The sequence below is a fragment of the Anguilla rostrata genome, chromosome 13 (genome assembly GCF_018555375.3).
Source record: "Anguilla rostrata isolate EN2019 chromosome 13, ASM1855537v3, whole genome shotgun sequence".
NCBI classification, from domain to species: Eukaryota; Metazoa; Chordata; class Actinopteri; order Anguilliformes; family Anguillidae; genus Anguilla; species Anguilla rostrata.
Window position 1 is genome coordinate 30,133,575 of NC_057945.1, and position 20,325 is coordinate 30,153,899.

General features: G+C 43.9%; 2 protein-coding genes across 12 annotated transcripts in view; one reads left to right on the forward strand and one right to left on the reverse strand.

The window, feature by feature from the left end:
- Positions 1-7,246, forward strand: part of LOC135238483 (bone morphogenetic protein 7-like) — a 31,041-nt gene extending 23,795 nt beyond the window's left edge. For 4 of the 5 annotated variants that reach the window (XM_064306421.1, XM_064306420.1, XM_064306422.1 and 1 more), the window contains one exon: positions 13-4,629. In XM_064306421.1, the coding sequence (XP_064162491.1) occupies positions 13-162 (150 nt within the window). In that variant the 3' untranslated portion in view covers positions 163-4,629. Of the gene's footprint in view, positions 1-12; positions 4,630-7,113 lie in introns of those variants that run through there. The other variant, XR_010325127.1, reaches the window with a different exon arrangement.
- Positions 4,852-19,876, reverse strand: LOC135238482 (ataxin-1-like). 7 transcript variants are annotated; one of them, XM_064306414.1, is made up of 6 exons: positions 19,618-19,876; positions 10,720-10,867; positions 10,336-10,382; positions 10,076-10,089; positions 7,956-9,550; positions 4,852-7,315 (listed from the first exon to the last, which is right to left on the reverse strand). In XM_064306414.1, exons 5-6 carry the CDS (start codon positions 9,384-9,386, stop codon positions 6,869-6,871), a joined length of 1,878 nt encoding a protein of 625 aa, XP_064162484.1. In that variant the 5' UTR covers positions 9,387-9,550; positions 10,076-10,089; positions 10,336-10,382; positions 10,720-10,867; positions 19,618-19,876; the 3' UTR covers positions 4,852-6,868. The 7 variants fall into 7 exon arrangements, with proteins under 7 accessions (XP_064162484.1, XP_064162481.1, XP_064162482.1 ...); XM_064306411.1 differs by lacking the exon at positions 10,336-10,382; XM_064306412.1 differs by having other exon boundaries at positions 10,076-10,382.
- Between the last annotated feature and the right edge of the window lie 449 nt (positions 19,877-20,325).

Sequence of the window (20,325 nt, forward strand, 5' to 3'; positions counted from 1 at the left end):
ACCCTACCACAGGTTCACTTCATTAACCCCAAAACGGTGCCGAAGCCCTGCTGCACTCCCACCCAGCTCCACGCCATCTCCGTCCTCTACTTTGACGACAGCTCTAACGTCATCCTCAAGAGGTACCGCAACATGGTGGTCAGGGCCTGCGGCTGCCATTGACACCATCCATGCCACCCATAAGTGTATGTCACCATTCCCAAGATGCAGTGGGGCCTGTGGACAAGCTGGAGAACCAACATCATTTCAGTGGGGCTGATGCCACCCACTCATATTGACAACCTACCATCCACACTCCATGGATAGACAGGCGGGTTTTTGGTCCTGCCTACACACTTTCACCTGGATTACATGTACCTCCCCTCTACCTGCTGTACAGGCAAAGTGGACCAGCCCTCTCTGTGCAACCTTGGCTGTTTGGGAAGGCTAACAGTAATCCCTCCCATACAGACTGTGCACAATCATACAGTTCAATCTACGGACTTAAGTTATCTGCCATGTTATCTGCCTACCAGGGAGAGACTGTGCTGATGAATTCAGAAGGGACTATATCAGTCTACTAAGGAGGGAGCCAGCTATTTCTAATGAGGGATCCTACTAATCTCCCTGGGAAGGACCCTATATATCCTCTAGGAATTGACTGTATAAATGGTTTGGTACAGATGCTTTTGATCACATCTGTAGCATTGCCATGACTGGGTAATATGTCCCATGGTCCATGCTCTTCCACATACATATTTTTCTGCTGACATCCTTCTAGTTACATTTTGCTGTTAGGATTTGGATAGGTTAAATGTAAACCGGTATGCATTCAGGCATCTCACACACAGGCACTGTAATCTCACAGATTCAAAGGTGTCTTTTTCCTCCCCTTTTCAATATAAAATCGTGTGAGAATTGATGTAAAGTCACAGTTGCACAGTGGTGTCCCTCTGTCACGCATGCTTGCCACTATTCCCGGGGTAGCCAAATCTTCTGCACAGGACAATGAGGAGAGCTGTTAGCCTCCTTGGTGCTTTTTTATCACAGTCAGTTTCTCCTGCCTTTGAGTTTTTCCCTCAGTGCATTAATGTTGGTCTCACATTTACAGACAAACCCTCCTGCTCGAGGGTGAATTGTTCTCAGGACTCAAAGGATGATTTGGGAACCAGTGCTTATTTTGTTCTGACTTCAGCACATTCTTCCTCCCACTGTGCATGTATGGTCTGACAAACTGATTGCAATTTAGTTGAAGTAAATTAATTTTATGTGCTAGTCTTCAGCCCAGTCTATACCAGAGCATACCAGAAATATGACATGATTTCTGTTTGTAGTAATGTTGGAGAAATATCAGTGTCCAATTAGAGTATGTGGTACGTCACCAGCCCCGTAACACCTGTATTTCTGTATATACATGTATACTGTGCATATAATATATATTCATTTGGAAGTAATTACCTTCAGCATTATTTTTCATGAAATGAGAGAGTTATTTAGACAGACATCCCCACAGAAATAAACTTAAAGAAATAGATATAATTCCTGAGAAAGGGGTAGAATTAAGGAATAGGGAGGTGGGGTGGGAGCGGGTGTGTTGATTAATTGGTGGAGGTGGAGGGAAATGTGCGCTTTCTGCATTTGTGCATGTTGAATGGACTTTCCCGACATAGGGGCGACATAGCTCAGGAGGTAAGAGCAGTTGTCCGGCAGTCGGAGGGTTGCCGGTTCGATCCCCGCCCTGGGCGTGTCGAAGTGTCCCTGAGCAAGACACCTAACCCCTAACTGCTCTGGTGAATGAGAGGCATTAATTGTAAAGCGCTTTGGATAAAGGTGCTATATAAATGCAGTCCATTTACCATTCCCCCGTTTCCCTTTAAATCCCTCTTTTATTGTAAAGAAGCCATGTTATTTTATAGAAGTATATTTTTTGAAAAGATTTGAGAAGGAGAAGTTACAAACCATGCTCTAACCTTTTTTTTTTTTATATACTTTTTGTTTGATAAAAATAAATAAAACCCTGTTTTGGATACTACAGGTAACTGCTACTCAGCTAGCAGCTTACTCGGATAACAGGCAGCCAACAGCATATAGCAAACTCTTAATTGTTGTCTGTTCATAAGACCAGTCCATATCCTCTATCGTGCCAGGGCCTACTGCCAAATAGGTTTCTGAGAGCAAAGCAAAGTTGCGCACAGGTCCATCCAGAATATTCTCAAAACAAGTCAATCTCCTCCAGAGTTTTCCACAAAGGTACTTCACACATTACTTTATTTATTTCAGGTGTATATAATCTGGCTTCTTTGGCTACCAGGAGAGGGCCTTAACTCCACCTGCTGGAGCTATCTTGCACTCACATTTTGCCAATATGGGTGCCTTTTAGGTGCACTGACAGGTTTGGCGATTGCAGAGGAGAACCTGTACAGAAGGATTTATGTTTCTAATGTGTGCTAAATATAATGGCTAAACATTCAGGCCAGCTTCCATTGCCAAACATGATTTAAGGAGACAAGAAGCCTACAGATGGACATGGTTTCCTGAGCCACAGGGGGAGCAATCACTCAGCGTTCACTGCTTTTGATGTGTGTCCAGGTTAGCAGGTGGGAGGGGGGGGGGTTGGTGGTTGAAGGAAGAAGGTTGAATGTCAGAGTAGACACAAAAGCTTAGAAATAGCCAGGCTGGAAAGCACCAGAGGTGGGTAGCTTCACAGTGCGGATTCTCAGTATCACTGTTGTGCTCTCTCATGCACTTCACAACCCCTGAAATGTGGAACACGTAGCACTGTGCACACCTTTTACCTGTTTTCAAAGTGCCTCGCCCTGACAGACTGAAGACTCACTTTAATCTAGGCCACTTACCCCCACATTTGCATACACCCTGACAAATGCCCTGAACTCCCATATGCCCATACACCCCGAATCCCCTCGTTCTGCATTGGGAACAAGGTACTTAGCCTTAGCTAGCTATTAATTCTTACTACAATAGACACAGGCACATTCTGTTAAAGTACTATATCATTCACTGCGCTGACAGCCACATTAACCCCTGGCCTTATGGGAGGGTTCTTCAGGTTTACTTTGGAAACTTTAAGCAGGGCTCCGACTCTACTCATGAGTGATCCAAGACTGCATTTGTTCTGACGCATGCAGAGAGAGAGAGAGGGCAGACTCCAGCGTGGATGTTGAAAAAGGGAGGTCACAGAAGGTGTCCAGACTGGTGCTATCATGCACACATGCACCCACACGCAAACACATGCATGCACACATACACACGCACACAAACACACACTTAGCATACTTCTTCTTCTCTTACTTATCTCATTTATTTTTCTCAGTTTTGAGAACAGAAGCCAATCAGTCAGGACAGAATCATGATGTGCACTGAAATAAATAAATGGGACATCAGTAGTTGAGCACTGTACCTTTGGCCAGGGGCACATGCAGACTGGGGTGTTCCCAAAGCGAGGAGATTAAAGAGATTACATTTGACATCTGCACACAAGACAGTCTTTATAGTTAACTGTCATATGTCCAAAATTTATTAGGATGTGACTCATTGTGCAGTTACATCCATTTATTATTACTAAAATTGAGGTGGCCAGACACTTCTGTACCTAATGCTCTGACTCAGAACAGAAGCACCTTGGTCTAACCTCTCTGTCCAGCAGGTGGAGCTCCAGAAATCTAATGAGGAGCATCCAGGGGCCAGTGATGGAGGCACGGATCACCAGGGCTGGTGAGGACTCACTGATCACTCTGTGTCAGGATCAGCAGTGTAACACTACCAGGCTCTCATTGAATCCAGTCCCACACTGAGAAATAAACAGGCAGACCAACTGACAGACTGACAGATACTCAGACCGTCAGACTGACTGACAAACAGACAGACAGACAGGGAGGCAGGCGGGCAGACAGGCAGACCAACCGACAGACACACAGACCGTCAGAGACAGACAGACAGACAGACAAAAGAGCTGTCACTGTGATATCACTTTGAATCGTTTTTTTCTGCATGTGTATGTGCACAGGATACCCCCATGTACAAAATATATTTTACAGTACTGAGACAACAGACTGCTTATTTGGAAAACTGCCGTGCCACTGAGCGTCACCTAACCAGTAACCGAATCTCCCCTGCTCGCTTCCTGTGTGTGTGTGTGCCTTCATAATGGCGCTGACATCTCCTGTCAGCACTCTTTCTCACTGTTCGGTCTAAGTTTTTCAGCAGAAATATATCCAGAGCTGCTCTGTGAAGTTTGATATTTGTGTGAATTTTTATTTTTATTTTTAGTATGATTTAAAAAACGTGGAAAATAAGCATGAAACCTAAGGATTTATACAGCACATTATGGCCTAATTGCTGCTTTTTTAATGAAAGACTCTTCCTTTTCTGACATAATGGATGGGGGAAATTATTCTATTTTTATTGTACCATGTAATTTTTAATTGTGCAACATCTTATATTCAGCAGATGTTTTGCTGGCAAGTTGGTTGGCTATTTACTGCGTGTGTTTGATAGATTTCACCCTCCTTTTGCCAACAGACCTGTGTGGCTTTGGCTATGTCAAAGAATACACTGAAAGGGCCATTTCATTGAATGCCATTGATTCTTGTTCACTTAATCTTTTACTTGTGGATAAACTAATGTATCACACTTTGCATAGAGATTTGTTTTGGTGCACATCAAATAGGCATTTTAATGTGAGGCTTTATCTGCTGTGGTTAGACTGACATCAAGGAATGGAATGAAAGTGTTTCATGCAAACGCACACTATGAACGCCATTTTAGATGGCATCCATTTTCATAAAGCACGTACTGGTATTTAAAACATTAAAAAGACAAAATGAATGAATAAATAAATAATACACTTATATATTTATAAATCTATAATAATATTTATAGATTTTTTTCCAGACATCATTTTACAGACCGATGATTTCAAAAATATACAATTCTATAATTATAACGTTTCTACAAAGAAAAATCACATCTGTCCTCTGTGAAGTCAAAAAAAAATCTGTATCATACAGATTAAAAGTGAGAGGGGCACACTCTCACAAAAACAAAACAAAACAAAAAGAACTTTCATTTGACCTGTGTTGGCTAAAACATGTTGAATATCACCTTTTTCACAATCACATTTTGTGAAGAGTCAACGAGGGTTCAACTGCAATATGGCTAATTGTGGTTATGAATTTCATATGAAACATTGCCTGTGTGGACCTCAGATGAAACAGGACATAAAGTATACCCGTATCTGTAAGTTTCCCCTGCATTCACACTTATTATACAGAATAATACAAAACATATTACAGATCAGTATGACACATCAATATTCACAAACCACAGTCATCCAAAATTCATTTAGCACTTTCACTGACTATTGCAGTTTTTCCAAAAATATCAGTGTATTTTTTGTTCAGTTTTCAAGGGAAAAAATAGTATTGGAGGCTGATAGTAAGCAAAGACAGTTTGTACTGTACATGAACCACACAATGAAAAGCTAGAGGAATACATTCACCTTTCTTGGCCATTACTGTCCTTGACTCCTGGTTTTTTTTATGTGCAATTAATATATTTCAAGTATTTGTGTGTGTGAGCGAGAGTGCACGTGTATCTGTGTTTGTGTGTGCACACATGCACACACACACAAACACAGTTTTTTTTCTCCAGAGAATTTTAACGTGGGTGCAAGAGTCGAAATGTAGGTGCGGGGCTTGGAGAATCTGACTTTAAACAAATTCCTTCAATGTATACATGTGTACATCCGTAACATAATTATACAGAAGCCTTCGTTTAATATGATTAAATGATATAATCTGAAAATAGAATACATGTAGTCGTTGTTCCCTTGGTTAGAAAAACCCCAGTTAATTCATTAATTAATTAACTGGTTCCCTGGGACAGTAGGGAACCCCTGATTTCACCTTGGAGGTGGATAACTGAGAATGGCAGGATGGTATTTAATAGCGAATAAACCCGTATTGTTTGTAAAATACGAGTCGTTGATTTTTCCCCCAGAGTTAAATTTTACTGAGAATAAATACACATTCTGCAGGTGGTATTATTAATTGGCTGAAGGAAGGGAAAGTAAACACTAATGGTGTGAGTCAGTGGAAATCTCACCCTCCTGTGCAATAAGCTTTAAAAAGTCTAATTCCCTGCCGATCTGAAACACATCCAGACTGGCATCAGCAGCTGGGAAAAGAATAGTCTAACTACTTGGCATTGCATTGTGAAGAAACGCTCCGAAAACTGCAGTCTTCCCTCTGATAACATGTCATTTTATAACTGACAGACCACAGTCCTGAGAATGCACCATGCTTCCACTGTCTTCCGTCATTTCTGAGTGACTGAAGACATCACTGGAGTACATACAAGAGTCACACAGAGCATCATTAAACCTGAACCTTGCTTTGGATTGTTTTTACAAAATTAACAAGCAAGGCAAATCAAATCAGTCATCTACAGCCCGTTCCTTTTTGCTTGATTGCATCTGATGCAGTAGCGTTGTCCTTTTTAGGAAAATAACTAAATCATTTTAGTTATAACCCCCCCCCCCCCCACCCCCCCCATAACAATCATTTTAAAGGAGAAAAACCGTCTCCTATTACTTGGTTTTAATCAGAATATTTTAATGTGACCCAATTTGCTTGATCATATTAAAATGTATTATATTGTGGAAAGTGCCATGGCTGCGCAATTACATCAGGTGTAATTAATTTAAAAGGAACTGGCTGGCAAAGAGTGATGTTACAAAAATGACAACATTACGAAAAAATGTTCAAGACCGTTACTGGTTTAAAGATGAGTTCCTGGCCTCCTCTGTCTGCAGTCATTGGGCAGCTGCTGGGAGGAAGGGTCACTTTGAGCCCCGAGGAGTGTTGGGGGGTTAGGGTGGGGGCAGAGGGGTGGGCCACTGCTGCCCCCTGTGCTTGGGGCTATGAGGTAACTCTGCAGGCGTCCTGCTCCCTCCCTGGAGCTCGGGCGCCGACCAGCGCCTCTTGCGTTTCCGTGGCGACTCCCTGAGGGGAGCTGGAGGAGGGGAGGGCAGGGCCAGCTTTTCTTCCCCTGCTTTGCTGTGTGCGTTCCTGTGCTTAGAGCCTGCCTCTCCCCCCCTGCCCCTGCCTTTCCCAGCATGCACAGGCAAAGCCGGCGGGGAGGGCGAAGGCGGGTGCGGGGGCAACGGCGAGGGCGTGAGCGCCAGGCACACGTCACCGACGCGGAGCTGGTGGCAACGGAGCTCGTACAGTTGGACCGTTCTTCGTGGGCAGCAGGAGGACCAGCCCCGGTCACGGACGAAGAACGGGTACTCAACCAAGACTTCAAGTAACTCCTGCTGAGACAGAACAGCCACATGCACATGCATTTCTATCCTGGCAACACAAGGGGGCACACTCATTTAAAAAGAGGAGGGATAAGCTCACTATCTGCCCATTTCAGTTCCAATATTGACAATGACAATTGATCTTCCAATAACATTTTCACATCAACTTTTTGTTGTTTTGATGTCAAAAAAAAAAAAGTACTCTTTAAATATATACAAAATGTAATCTTAATTATCAGCCTGCACTGCTACACATTAGCTTTCTCAAGCCCAGTGCAGAGCATTATTAATTCTGTATAAATACAGTAAATTATATAAATGCCATAATTAATTAAAAGCCTTTTAAAACAGTCTATTAAAAAAGTAATCAAGTGTAGGTTTTATTCCCTTGTAAGTCCAAGCTCAACCAAATAACTAAAACAATTAATCAATCGTCTTCCACTTGCAAAATAATTTAATAGTTATAATAATAGTTCCTTCTGTACCTTTAAAAATGTGTACATATGTGCATGTGTGCATTTTACGCATGTACATGTGTGTGTGGACATGCATGCGCGTGGTGTGTGCCGTTTACGTTTGTGTGCGCATGTGTGTGTGCGCATGTGTATGTGCGTGTGCACACGTCCGTGCGTCTGTGTGTGTCTGCACCCACCTGAGTGCTGTGGTCAGGAAGCAGGACCTGCAGTCGTGAGAAGGCGGGGTCGGGGGAGGGTGAGATCATAAGGATGGTGCAGGAGCTCAGGTGGATGTCCGGGCCGGGGTCAGGGCAGGACAGGAAGTCCTCCGTCTGCAGCTCCTCCACCCTCTTCAGCCGCCCGCCGCAGAGCTCAATCAATGAGCCCTTCCGGAAGTAGGGCAGGACTCTGGGGGGCCCAGGCTTCGGGGATGATGGGTTTGCTGGGTTTAGGGGGGCTCCTGCCCGAGCCTTTGAGCCATGGCCCCTTGGAGAGGGGCAGGAACTTCTCTGGTGGTCCTGGCGAGGGTGGTTCCCATTTGGGCCCTCAGTCTGTGACCTTGGTACCTCCACATGTCGCTTCTCCCCCAGGAGGGAGAGCTCAGTGTTTCTGAGAGTTGGGGGGGTGAGGCATGGATGCTCCAGAGGGTGCTGCTGAGGAACAGTGCAGGAAAGAGGCGGTAGGGCATAATGCACGGGACCTGCTGGCCCTGGGGGCCCGGGTGGCACAGGGAAATCGTACAGCGTGCCCCTTGTGTCTGACGGTTTGGCAGGTGGAGCCCTGGGCGTCGCCCACAGGTCCTTGCCCTGCAGCAGGGGGGGTGTGTTCTTGGTGTCCTCGGAGAACGCCTGTGTGGGGGACTGCCGGTATTCGTGGCAGCTCCTTTTCCCTTCACAGCGGGGGCCGTCTTGGGTCTCCCAGCCACGCCGCCCATTACCCTGCCTGTCCAATGACTTCCCAGCGTGAGGGTGCCAGCTGTCCCTCCGGTCAAACCCATTGGGCCTCCTCGTGGGGAGGCCCGTCTTGTCATGGTGAAGGGGTTCCCTGGAGTACGCCGGTGGCCGAGAGAAGAGCTGTGTGTGTGCGATTTGGGAGTGGGCGGAGCTGTAGTTCCTCTGGCGGGGCGGGAGGCATGTAAACAGATCTCCTGTGGGGTCGGTGGGGAACTGTGCCCTATAAGGGATGTGTACGCCTGCGTGCTGCAGTGCAAGGGGGCGGCTCCAGCTCAACTCCAAGGTGTCCCCACCGCTGGCGCTTTGTCCCCTCCAGACCAGGGAGGCGTCGCTGGAAATGAAGGGGGTTGCCATGGTGACCGGATAGGGTAAGTGCCAGGGCAGGCTGTACATGGGAGTGGGTGCAGGCAAGGGTTGGGTTTGGGGAGAGGCAGAGGGCAGGGGCGGGGTCATGGGCGGAGTCATGGGCGGGAGGACGTCTACGCCGTAGCAGGAATTCATCAACGGCTCCTCGCCTGCCTCCGCACGGTGTTCCGCTCGCCTCCCCCCTGCCCTCTCCCAGGGGGGCGCAGGCCGTTTGAAGGTGTCTGTGGGCCCCTGCTCAGCAGAGCCCTGTCGGGACTCCCTTTTTTTTGGCGGGAGGCATTCCTTGCCCTGGCCTGGAGAGGAACTCATCTGGACGTCCTGTCAGCCGCCTATGGACCCCCGGAAGGGGTGGTGGTTAGGTCACAGGAGCCTCTCGGGAGAGAGAGGAGTGGGGAACAGAAGTGACTCTTTGGCATAGCATTGCTTGTTCTCAGGTCAAAGGTCAGGCTGTCTCTGTTTGTGTGACCTCTCACCTGGAAGGAGACAGGATGTTGTTGTTCAGGTGGAATAGTATCACAGGAAGGAGGATGCTAGTTTGATGAAATAAGTAGACTTATCAAGAACAGACCTATCGTTCAATTCAGAGGTTTAGACTGCAGTAGTTTGACAAATCCCCCTATTAGTGCCTTTGCACTATCTACAGTCGCTGTTAAAAGAAGGTTGTTGTCATTTTCTGTTGAGCTGTGGAGCCACTCAGCACGAGTGAGTGAGTGAGTGAGTGAGCGAGGGACACTACAGGATGTAAAGCTGCTTATCTGCAGCCAAAATGTTGAAATCGTTTCTGTAGCCTCAGCCGCACGCCCACCAACTAGTCTCAAAGCTGGAGTCGATACATAAATCTTGAGTCATTTAGGGCATTGAAATGACTCACGCACTGCCCACTCATGAGTATTCTGTCCCAAATCAAAACAGTACTGTTAGAAACACCGCTTTGAGATTCTAAAGGGCACTGTGGGGTTGTGCTTTGTAAACTAGACTGAAACCAATAGGGAATTTACCTGAATTTCTTCGTCTTCAACGATGAAGGTCAGATTGTTTGAATTAGGAAACAAACAAAAAAGCAATTCTCAGGTCCAGTATATCATACAGTTTTTTTCTTTTAATATTTTGAAAGAACAACAGCATACGAGATGAATTTGTAATATAATAATACCTTTAAGCTTTTTAATTTAGGTTAAGATAGTTATGGGGTACTGTCATATATCACATTTAAAGTCAGATGACATTTACTCATTCCTACACAGTAACTAAACCTCACCTGGGTTTGTCTTGTTTCAGATTAATGCACAGGTGCAGCAAAGTTTTCTGTGTCAGCATAAAATGGGAATGGTACATCAGCAAGTTCAAGCATGTGTTTGATGTCTCTTGTAAACAAAAAAGTTCAGTGTATCCAGTTAATTTATTTTAAGGATTTGGCACAGTACACATTCATCACCGAACAGGCAGGACGAGCTGAACTTATTCTTGTTATTGACCTCGGGGGTATTTTGTAGTCTGATTTTCTAGTCAGGCTTGCTTTGAAAACACTTACTTGAGACAGAGCTGTGGAACTTTCATTCAGCAGAATTCTCAGGAAAAACTCTGAAAGGTGTGTCCTTACTTGTAAAAGGATGTACAGCAAAGTGAAAAGTAGCACACATACCTATGACATCTTGATGAATTTGACCAAATTGAAACCGCATTCAATCCATTATAGAGGTCTGTCGATGTGGGGTTTCTAAAGCTGACACTGATCTTGATGTTTCAGCAGACAGGAAGGCTGATTGACTGATATCTGCAGATTCTTCCCCCTTGTGAAAAAAAATGGTGAAAATTCCAGTTGTAAATTTCATATGAGAATTCAGAAAAAGTATTTTATTTAAATGGCTCTCAATAATGAAAAATATCATCCACAGGTCTTATGTTTTCTATTAGATAAATTGTTGTTGAATATAATGGCATAGGACTTTTTAAAAAGGTAATTTTCTCTCCAACTCTAACGTGATGCTTGACTGAAAGTCTGGTCTTGCCTGCCTGATGACTTATATTAGTCATCACGTGTGATACAAAGAAAATCTGTCAGTCAACACTTCTAAACATTGGATATTTCCGGTACTTTCTGGCACTTAAAACCGTTTTCTTTTTGAACTCTATAGCCTATGCAATCACTGATTTCGTAGCAAATGCATATTAATCAATTATTAACTGTAAAGCTAATCTACTCTCTGGCTAATGATATGAGCAACCAAATTTTTGTTGCAGCCATGTTTAATAACGGATTCGAAATAGGAAGAGCCGAGACATAAATTTAAACGATGGCAATTGCAGTTAGTATGTATGACATTGCATCGCAACAGTCGTGCATAAATATGCTAAATTATGTCTGGTAATAATAAACTCTCCCATCTCCTGCCCACACAACTCCTGCTCTAAAAGTGAGGATGGCGTGGCATCTGCAAATTATCCAGCAGCGATTAAACCCGTGCGTGTTCAAGCCAGAGCCTGGTTCCCCCTCTTCAGCAGCCGTCTTGCTGCAAAGCCAGCTTTGTGCTGTACTTTGTTGTGGAAGCCCTCAGAGGCAAAAGCAGTGGAGCCGGGATTAAGTCTCTCTGATATAAATTGCAGCCAGTCGCTGCTCATGCACTGCTCCTTTGGAGGGCCATTTAATGTGCAGTTAGCTGACCAGTAATTGTGCACCTAGCATGAGTACCAACAACATACGCTTACTCCCTGCTTGCGGGTAGCTTGCTAATAATGCAGTTGTGCTGTGCTCAAGGTTAGTATGTGTGTGTGAGAGGGCTTATGCAAGTAGTACATCAAAGATGATTGGCAGCTTCATTTGAAATCCACAGATTTGAGTCTGCATTAATCTTGAGCTAGGTGGAACTGACTTGTCTTGTTCAGTAATTTTTTTTTCTGGTAGGAAATGTGGCGTCCTGTTATAGATTACATGTTTTACCAGCTTATTTGGGGCACATCGCTCAGTCACTTGCAGGGGCCTTTAAACCACAAACTCAGAAATGCCATAACCTTCGTGTCTGAGATGACACTCCATAGCCATATTGTCTGAGAAGTACCACTCATGGATGAACACTCACGGAAGTGCCGCCACGAAGAAATTGCATAATTAGAGTACATATCTGGCAATTGCCTGTTGAGTTCAATATCAGCCGGATTCATCAGCTAGACTGATCTGTCTGTGGCCCTCTGTTCCATTATCTTTCAAGCTATACTGCCATAACCAATAACTGTGCTCTGGACATTGTTTTGTTGATAGTGATTATATACTGTTAACAACAATGACACCATTTTCAGTTCAATTTTCAAAAATTTCAGTTCAAATATTGAAAGCTGCTCTTCACCATCACTGGATTCTGTGAAACCAGCAGTGGTTCCTTTTCATGGTATAGAACAGTTTAAAGTTTGTAACATCTGATCTGAAGGAAATTGAACCCAGGCTTTTATACCACATGGCACAACTTCCTGACAAGATATATATTTAGCTTGGTGAGCTCTCGAGCCAGGGCTTTGGCAGAGAGAGCCAGTCGAGCTGTTGAGTTGGTCTTGGTTGGGGGGAAAATGTCACCATCTGTAGTGGACTCAAGAGCATGTTCTTCTGAGTTAATTCTGTGAATCACTGAGAGCAGCCAAACCAGAGAAATCAATCAAGTTTACAGGCCAACAAAACTGCCTATGTGAAATGTTGTGTTCTGAAGGAAAACAATAATGCTTTAACAGCACCTTTGATGGATGTTATTTAATTTCCTGTTTCCTGTTTCCTCAAATATTGCATTCATAACAATATGACCATTTCTTGTAGTGAAAGTCAGTGAATAATCCACAAGGTGACAAAAGTCTCTGTGCTTATGTTACTGGCTACAAGCTGTACCAGGAGTTAAAGTCTCAGATGTTTAAAGATACAAAAGCAAAAATAAAGGTCAAGTATTACGCATCTAACATGGCTCAAGTGTTATTTGAATACCTTCATACGCATACACAGGCAGACAGACAGCCAGACAGACACACACACACACGCACAATCTCACACCACACCAACACTGTGTAAAACCCTGCGTGCTAGTGAACGAGGGGGGTGGCATTTGGCTGCTGCTGCTGCTGACTCAAACCCAGACTACCACGCACAACACTCCATGCTCATAGCCTCATACAGCACATCACCCTTCCCACAGAGTCCCTGCTTTTTAAAGGATTTGTAAGGACAAACTGCTTGAAAAACAGGGAGAGGGAGAGAGAGAGACACTTTGATTTTTGACATCCGTTAATACACCATATCGCCTACACACAGGTACAACTACCCAAGCCACGTACAAATAAATAAATAAATAACCTGCCCCAATACCCTCACAACGTGCACCTGCACCACGCCTACACCAAACCACACATTAATCTCCGAAACCAAGCAGACTACCAATCAAATACAAATGAACAATTCCCTGTCCCTGATCACACAAACACACACCAAACATTATGAAATACATTGAGATAATTCACAAAACTATAAAAATGAGAGAGTACAAGAGACAAAAATGCATGATAGAGAGGGAGAGAGGGGGCATAACAAACAGGAAAGCAGATGTTTCCCCCCCCCGCCCCACCCTACATAAATGTTAATGTCTATACTATATTGATAATCTAGTGGCATAACCTGTAGGTAAGCCGACATGACAGAAATTTACATCATGCAAAAACTCTCACAAGCTTTGGTGCAAACAACTTCCCTTTCCTGGAAGCGCTGGTAACTGACACCACCCCAATGTCCCCTGGGCTTTCTGATTCCTATTTGGTATAGCACGGTCAATCAGGTTTCCACTGACCTGCCTCACCTGTCGGGTTGCCACACTAGAGACAAGAGTTGTTTTTGCAGCACTCTGACCAGGAAGACAATATTATCCAATAAGGATACATGCATTCAGAGCAAGCGTATTCACCCAGTAACGAAAATTAATAAATGAATCTAGAAAATGCCAAAACTCACTCCAAGCTCGCCAGCATGGTTTAGTTAGCACCTCATATTTCACACCAGAATTTGATTAGAACTTTACAATTTCCTTATTTTAACTTTTTTTCAAAGTGACCTCAGATAAGAATGGGTGACTCTTCAAGGGTTTTCATTTCAAATAGTGCAATTTGACCTGGGGTAGACAGGACCAAAGGAGCTTTCCTGAATTCAACGTGAATCCATGTAAGGACAACAAAATAAACACTCTGGAAGGCAGCGAAGCAGCCTCGTTTCTCTCATCCTCACTATCTAGGGAGGATAGAAAATGTAGGTCACACTTCACACTTTGAAAACAACAGATGTAATGGTAACACAGTAGTAGGCAAGGGAAAGCAGTGCTGATGCTTTTCAAACAGTCAGACTCTCCAACAGCACTCTTTAAAATAGGCCAACCATCTGCTTGTGCCTTTATTTGATCACTGTGTACAAGCTGTGCACTTTTTTTTCCCTTTCCATTGATTTTTAGAATAGTTCAGATTGACTTCCATTCCTTATTAGAAACCAAATAGTTTCTGATTGGCTCAGGAGTGAAAGGCCTTGGCTGAAAAGGATATAGCATAAAACTGGGGGATGTGAGTTCACACTACATCTATTCTTGTCTAACCGGCACGACATACCTTTTGGAATTTTCTGATCCACTCATCTTATTGCCTTTAGTTTGCCTGGTGTGTCGAGGCCCTTAATGCAGCTAATCCTACAGTACCTGTTGATGTGATGATTCATTGCTTTGATGATAGACGAGGGATTAGATTAGACTTAATTCAGTGTTCACATGAACACACAAAATTCTAATAGAATTTCTGATAGAGATTGATTGGTCACTGTGTCATTGGAATTCCAAGCAAACAAATCCTCTACTAGCATATTTAGTTGGTAACAGAACCCTAAAAATGCTACAGGGTCAGCAGCAGTTGAGCAGTAGCAGTTACTCACACATATTACCTTCGAGACACAGGTGTACATTAAAAAACGTCATACTGGATTATGTTAGAAATCACAAACATTTAAGGCAGTACAAAAGAAGCCAGGCGATTGATTTAAAGTGAAACTAAACAGATACTCTGGCAGTCAAGCAGAACACTACAATGGTGAGTAAAATGAAGACGCACCCAGTGGAAGTCCCTTCCCTCCGATCATCGCACACATACATTGTGTCTGAATCACAGACGACAAAGGCTTGAGCTGCGTACGGAATTCACATACAGTGAATACTAATGACTGAAGTTGAGGCGAAAGCAATAGGAGCATGGCAGTTCATATGGCGTTAACATTTAACAAAGCTGACACATTATGATTTCATTCTGTTTCAATTACGAAGCGCTAATGCTCCCTCTTCTTTAAACATATCTATTTTGGCACTGATGGTCAAATCAAAATAGAGTCAAAGTACAATTTGGTGAAGGAAAAATTACATACACACATAAATACTTGTATAGAATGAGTAAAGCTACATTATATTAATCCTTTCAAGAAAAAACATTAACAATTACAAAAGAGAGTACTTTGAAATGCAAATTAAACAATCAATAATCAGATCAATAATCACACCCGGATGAAAGTTGTTTTGGCCATTGAAGGCCGATGTCTGTATCCTTAAAAGCTGCTTTTCATTTCATTTAAATCATTTCTTCAATTAAATGGCATTGCAACAAAAGATAACTTGATTAGTTTCTAAAAGTGAATTCTTTGGATACACTTAATGAGTGTTGTAGTGAAAAGCTTCGCTCATAAATGCAATCAATCTTTTTTTAAATTACTGAAATGTTGATAAGCCTGATTTAAGCCAACTCAAACTACCACTGGTGTCCTTTCCGTAACTGTAGTGACTAATAAACTGGATATTTCAGAGAAAAAAAAAAAACAGTAAAATCTAACCTGGTCCTCAGTCTTATATTTATGCATTGAGGAAGTTCACAAAAACAAATGAAATCAGATATTTGTTGAACACTGCTGTGATCTGCTGTGCTACAGATAATTTTTTCACCAGTGGAAACCCTTGTTAAATAAACACCGCAACATAAAGGTCCTACCATTGTTTAGCGTAAAGAAGGTTTGCCAGCTTTGCATTGGTGAGGCTAGCCAAATTGTTACCTGTATTTATTTGGTGCTGAACACTCATTTAAACTCACTAACTAAATGTTAGATGGCGTATGAAACTACAGTGCGTTAAAAGGAAGCTATAATCCTAAACCGTAATTATCTGTCATCATATCTTGCAGATAATGAACTGTGTAATCTCTGTGAAAAAGTTCATCCTGCTTAATGGCGAATTGACGATCAATTTAAGGTTCTTGGAACCTTACCCAGGGCTGCTGGCGGTGATCACCTGACACTTCTATGCTCTGTCATTTCTTTCTTTATTCTGTGAGTCAACATCATTGTGCCGGAAGATACAACAGCACTGCCCCAATCAGGACTCCAGAAGCACAGACTGTGTAAAGAAAGGGACACCCCCACAATTTTTATTTTAGGGAACACTAAACATTTTTCCTTTTTACTTTTTGGCGACAAAACCTTTGGATGCCAGCCCCTCCATAACCACCATGCAACAGTGTATTCAAATTCGCAACCAACTGATCTTTATCACACGCTGCCCTCGAGTTATGGTTTAACTGTCTTTGACTCCAGTAAATGAAAAAACCCCACAGTAGATGCAGTACATTATTTTGAAAACCCGAATGAGTCGTGTATTTCTGACCAGGGGGTGCTACTTGTCATAAAATAACAGTTGCTGGCCTGTTGACAAGTTGCCTAAACAAATCAATGTTTAAAGCCTTGTTTATTTGCTAAAATGGGCTGCGTACAGTAATCATGAGTCTACAGATATCCCAACGGCAGCAGACGGAGGTGAGGTCAGCCCCCTGGAGTTGATATAGGGGAGCGATGGACCCTTAACATGGATCCGAGGCTGAGACAGTAGGCCCTGTAATCACAACACCTGCACCAGCACGCCTTCCCTTGCTTCCCTCTATAGCTGGAACTACTGCAGTGGCCTGGAATCCAGACAATGGTATTCAACACATGACAGCACTGTGGGAAGAGGGCTTTAGCGTGGCTGAGGGTAACTGACTGAGAATACCATTCAGTCTGTGGTGTCTGCAGGATTATCCAGTAGCAGCACTACATACAAGCCCTCACACCAGTCTACAGTAACTGCATGTTATTTAGGGGCCCCAGTCATGTGCTTCAAACTTCACTGGATACAGCTAGACCCCCCCCCTCTGATGTTGAGAGGCAGTGTCCTTCTCTTTATCCACTGTACCCCCTGACCCCCTCTATCCACTTTGCCCTGCTACCTTACCCCCCTCTTTATCCCCTGTACCCCTCCTTTATCCAGTACACCCCCTAACACCCCCCATCCACTAGTCATATGTTTCCCACTAAAGGAAATATTCAGAGCCTGGAACAGCTAACTGAGATGGAGAGAGGAGGCTGGGAACCAGGTGCAGCAATTATAGTCCATGCATTATGCAAGCTTGAGTATTATATAAGACATGAAAAATAAATATATACTTTACTGCAAGTGCGTGTGAGTTAGGATGTGTGTGTAAGTCTGAGAGTCTGTCCATGTGTATATGTGTCTCTTTGGGCTAGGATGTGTGTCTGTCTGTGTGTGCTTGTGCATGTGCATGTGTGTGTAAGTGTGTGTGTGTGTGTGCGTGCATGGATTCACCTGAATGAGCACATGTAGATCCTTCACCAGAAGTTCTATTGAGAGGAGTCCTTGTGCCGTCTACATCAACACACATCCAGACATCCCCCGCTTTGTTTTACCGTTGGCTGGGTAAAGCCATCAAACCCACTCCTCACTAATGTCTAGACTGCACAGCAGTGGAAACTCTCTTGACCTTTCAGTGGTTTGAGCAAAGTGAATGAACCTGAAAGCTCGCTTGTATATTTTGCTCTATGTGTCTGTGGCATGAGTGTCCTTTCTTTTCCACAGACTGGTGGCTGGCCGCTGACCCCTCTGTCCGCGTGTGTTCAGCGCAAGCTCATTACACAAATGGGCCTGAGGAATGAGTAGGAGGGCAGAAATGCTAGCGCTTTCGCTTTAATAGCTCACAATAATAGAAATCACCACCAAGGTATTCATTACATAATGGCTGTGTTCATGTGTGGCTGCGAGGGGCGTGCGTGTGCTGCCCGCCCCCGCCTCCCTGTCAGTCCCAGGTGCTGGAAGACGTTAAGTGCTGCTCGATTCACACCTTGCAATAGTGGGAGGACAGCCTTTGGAGGACTGTGCCAGACCACACCCAGAGTTAATACAACTACGGTGCTAATGGAATTAAAAAATGTATGTACATAAAATGCACACTTGGTCTGAGTACACAGGATGGAAACCACTAAAACGACAGCAGACATCTGCTCTCCTGGGAAGATCAGGCAAAATTCATCATATTCTATCTCCTTATTTTAGTGAAACATGTCATTATTTTATTACGTCCGCTTGTAGTGTCTGTGCCTTTCAACAACTGCTCCTCTGAGTGATGATAAATAGAAAAACAGTATATACTATACTGTATACAATATACTAGGTTGCTGGGGTATCATTCATCCATTTATTATCATTCACTGTTACAGTGATGCTAATGGAAAGCTTTTGCACTAATATCTCAAATGAGTCATTTGATTTAAACGCATCAAAGTGCAAGGTCTCTCTCCTATTTGTAGTCCAATTTAACAAAAACTAAGAGAGGAGAACAATTGCATCTCACTATATACAACACGCCATTTGATGTTAAAGTGCTCTGATTGTTGTAAGATTCTTGCCTCAGAACCACATGTTTGTTCAGGACAAAGGCAGTCCACATTTAAACACTTACACCTTTAAGAGGCTGCAAAGTACATATTATTCTGGAATTTGCCAGTCAATGCCATGAAGAAATGTCAATGTGCACTGTCTGCACTATCTGTTCGGTTGTAGGAATTGACATATTTTAAAGTGGCGCCATGCACCTGGCCACCCACCTGCCCCCTCTACCCCCCCCCCCCCAGTGCCCCACGTTGTCCCGATTGTGGCGGGGTGCACAACTCTATCCTCCTTAATGCCTCCTGTCCAAAACTGGGGGTGGGGTCTGTCTCTCTGTGGAGCTCTTCCCACAGAAAAAGAAGGAAGGTCCAGGGAAATGCATGCTGTCTGTGTTAAACTGTTCCTGTTGCTCATTTCCCTTCATAAGTAATGACTTGTTTCAGCTGCACTTGTGCACACAACCTGAATGATGTGCTGTGTTATAAGAAATGTCAAATCGTGCATGATGCCACTGGATTGAAAGTTTTAGAGGTGCTTGGTTGTTACAGGCACTTTTTTTGTCTATTGCACAAAAGGACCCTGCCCCATGTTCCCCTTTTAAAAGCATGGGCTTCACACAGAGCTCACCATCTCTTTCACTGCTGCAGAAATAGATGACTGTCATCTCCACATTACCATTTCCACATTACCATGCTGTCATTTTTGAGTAGATCTTCCTCTCTTTCTCGCTCTGTCTCTCTCGCTCTCTTTCTCTCTCACACACACACACAATAAAAGTAAATCTCTCTTACCTCTCTAGTTGTCTTTTGATAAGTACAGAAATGGGTCTTCATTGGAACAGACAACAGTTAGCACAAATAGGCACATCCAGCTTTGATTCAGATCATCTCCTCTGTTTCTCTCTTTTTCTCTCTCTGTTTCTCCCCCCTCTCTCTAACTCTCTCTCTCTCTCGCTAACTCGCCCTCTCTCTCTCCCACTCTTCTGCTGTCTCTCTCCCTCCTGCTCGCTTTCTGTCTTTCTCCCTCTCCCCCTCCCTCACACACTTAATCTTTCTCTCTGTCTCTATCTCTCGCTCTCTCTCTCTCTCTCTCACATCAGCTCGCTCGCCCTGTGTGACTCCCCCCCCCCCCCCCCCCCAAGGGTGTATAATTAGACATGACTCTACCCTGATACTCTTGTAGCTCATTGTAGGTGGATGGCTGCCTGCCTGTGTTGGCGCTCTGCCCAGAAGCGGCTCTCGTTAACCTCACCGTTGCTTGGAATGCTGCGGGTGTAGGCTCGCGCCATTGGCCAGATACCCACCTCTGCCTCTCCTTCTGGAACACCCTGCTGGCACGCTGCAGGCATTCTGAAGTTGGTTTTGGAACACAGATTGAAATAGAATGTCCCTGTCGTAAACCTCATGTCATTACAGTTACTATATAACAATCGGTTCAATGAGTTGAGGCGACAAAGCTCTACTGCAGTTCAAATAGGCATTGCACAATTGGCGCTCTAC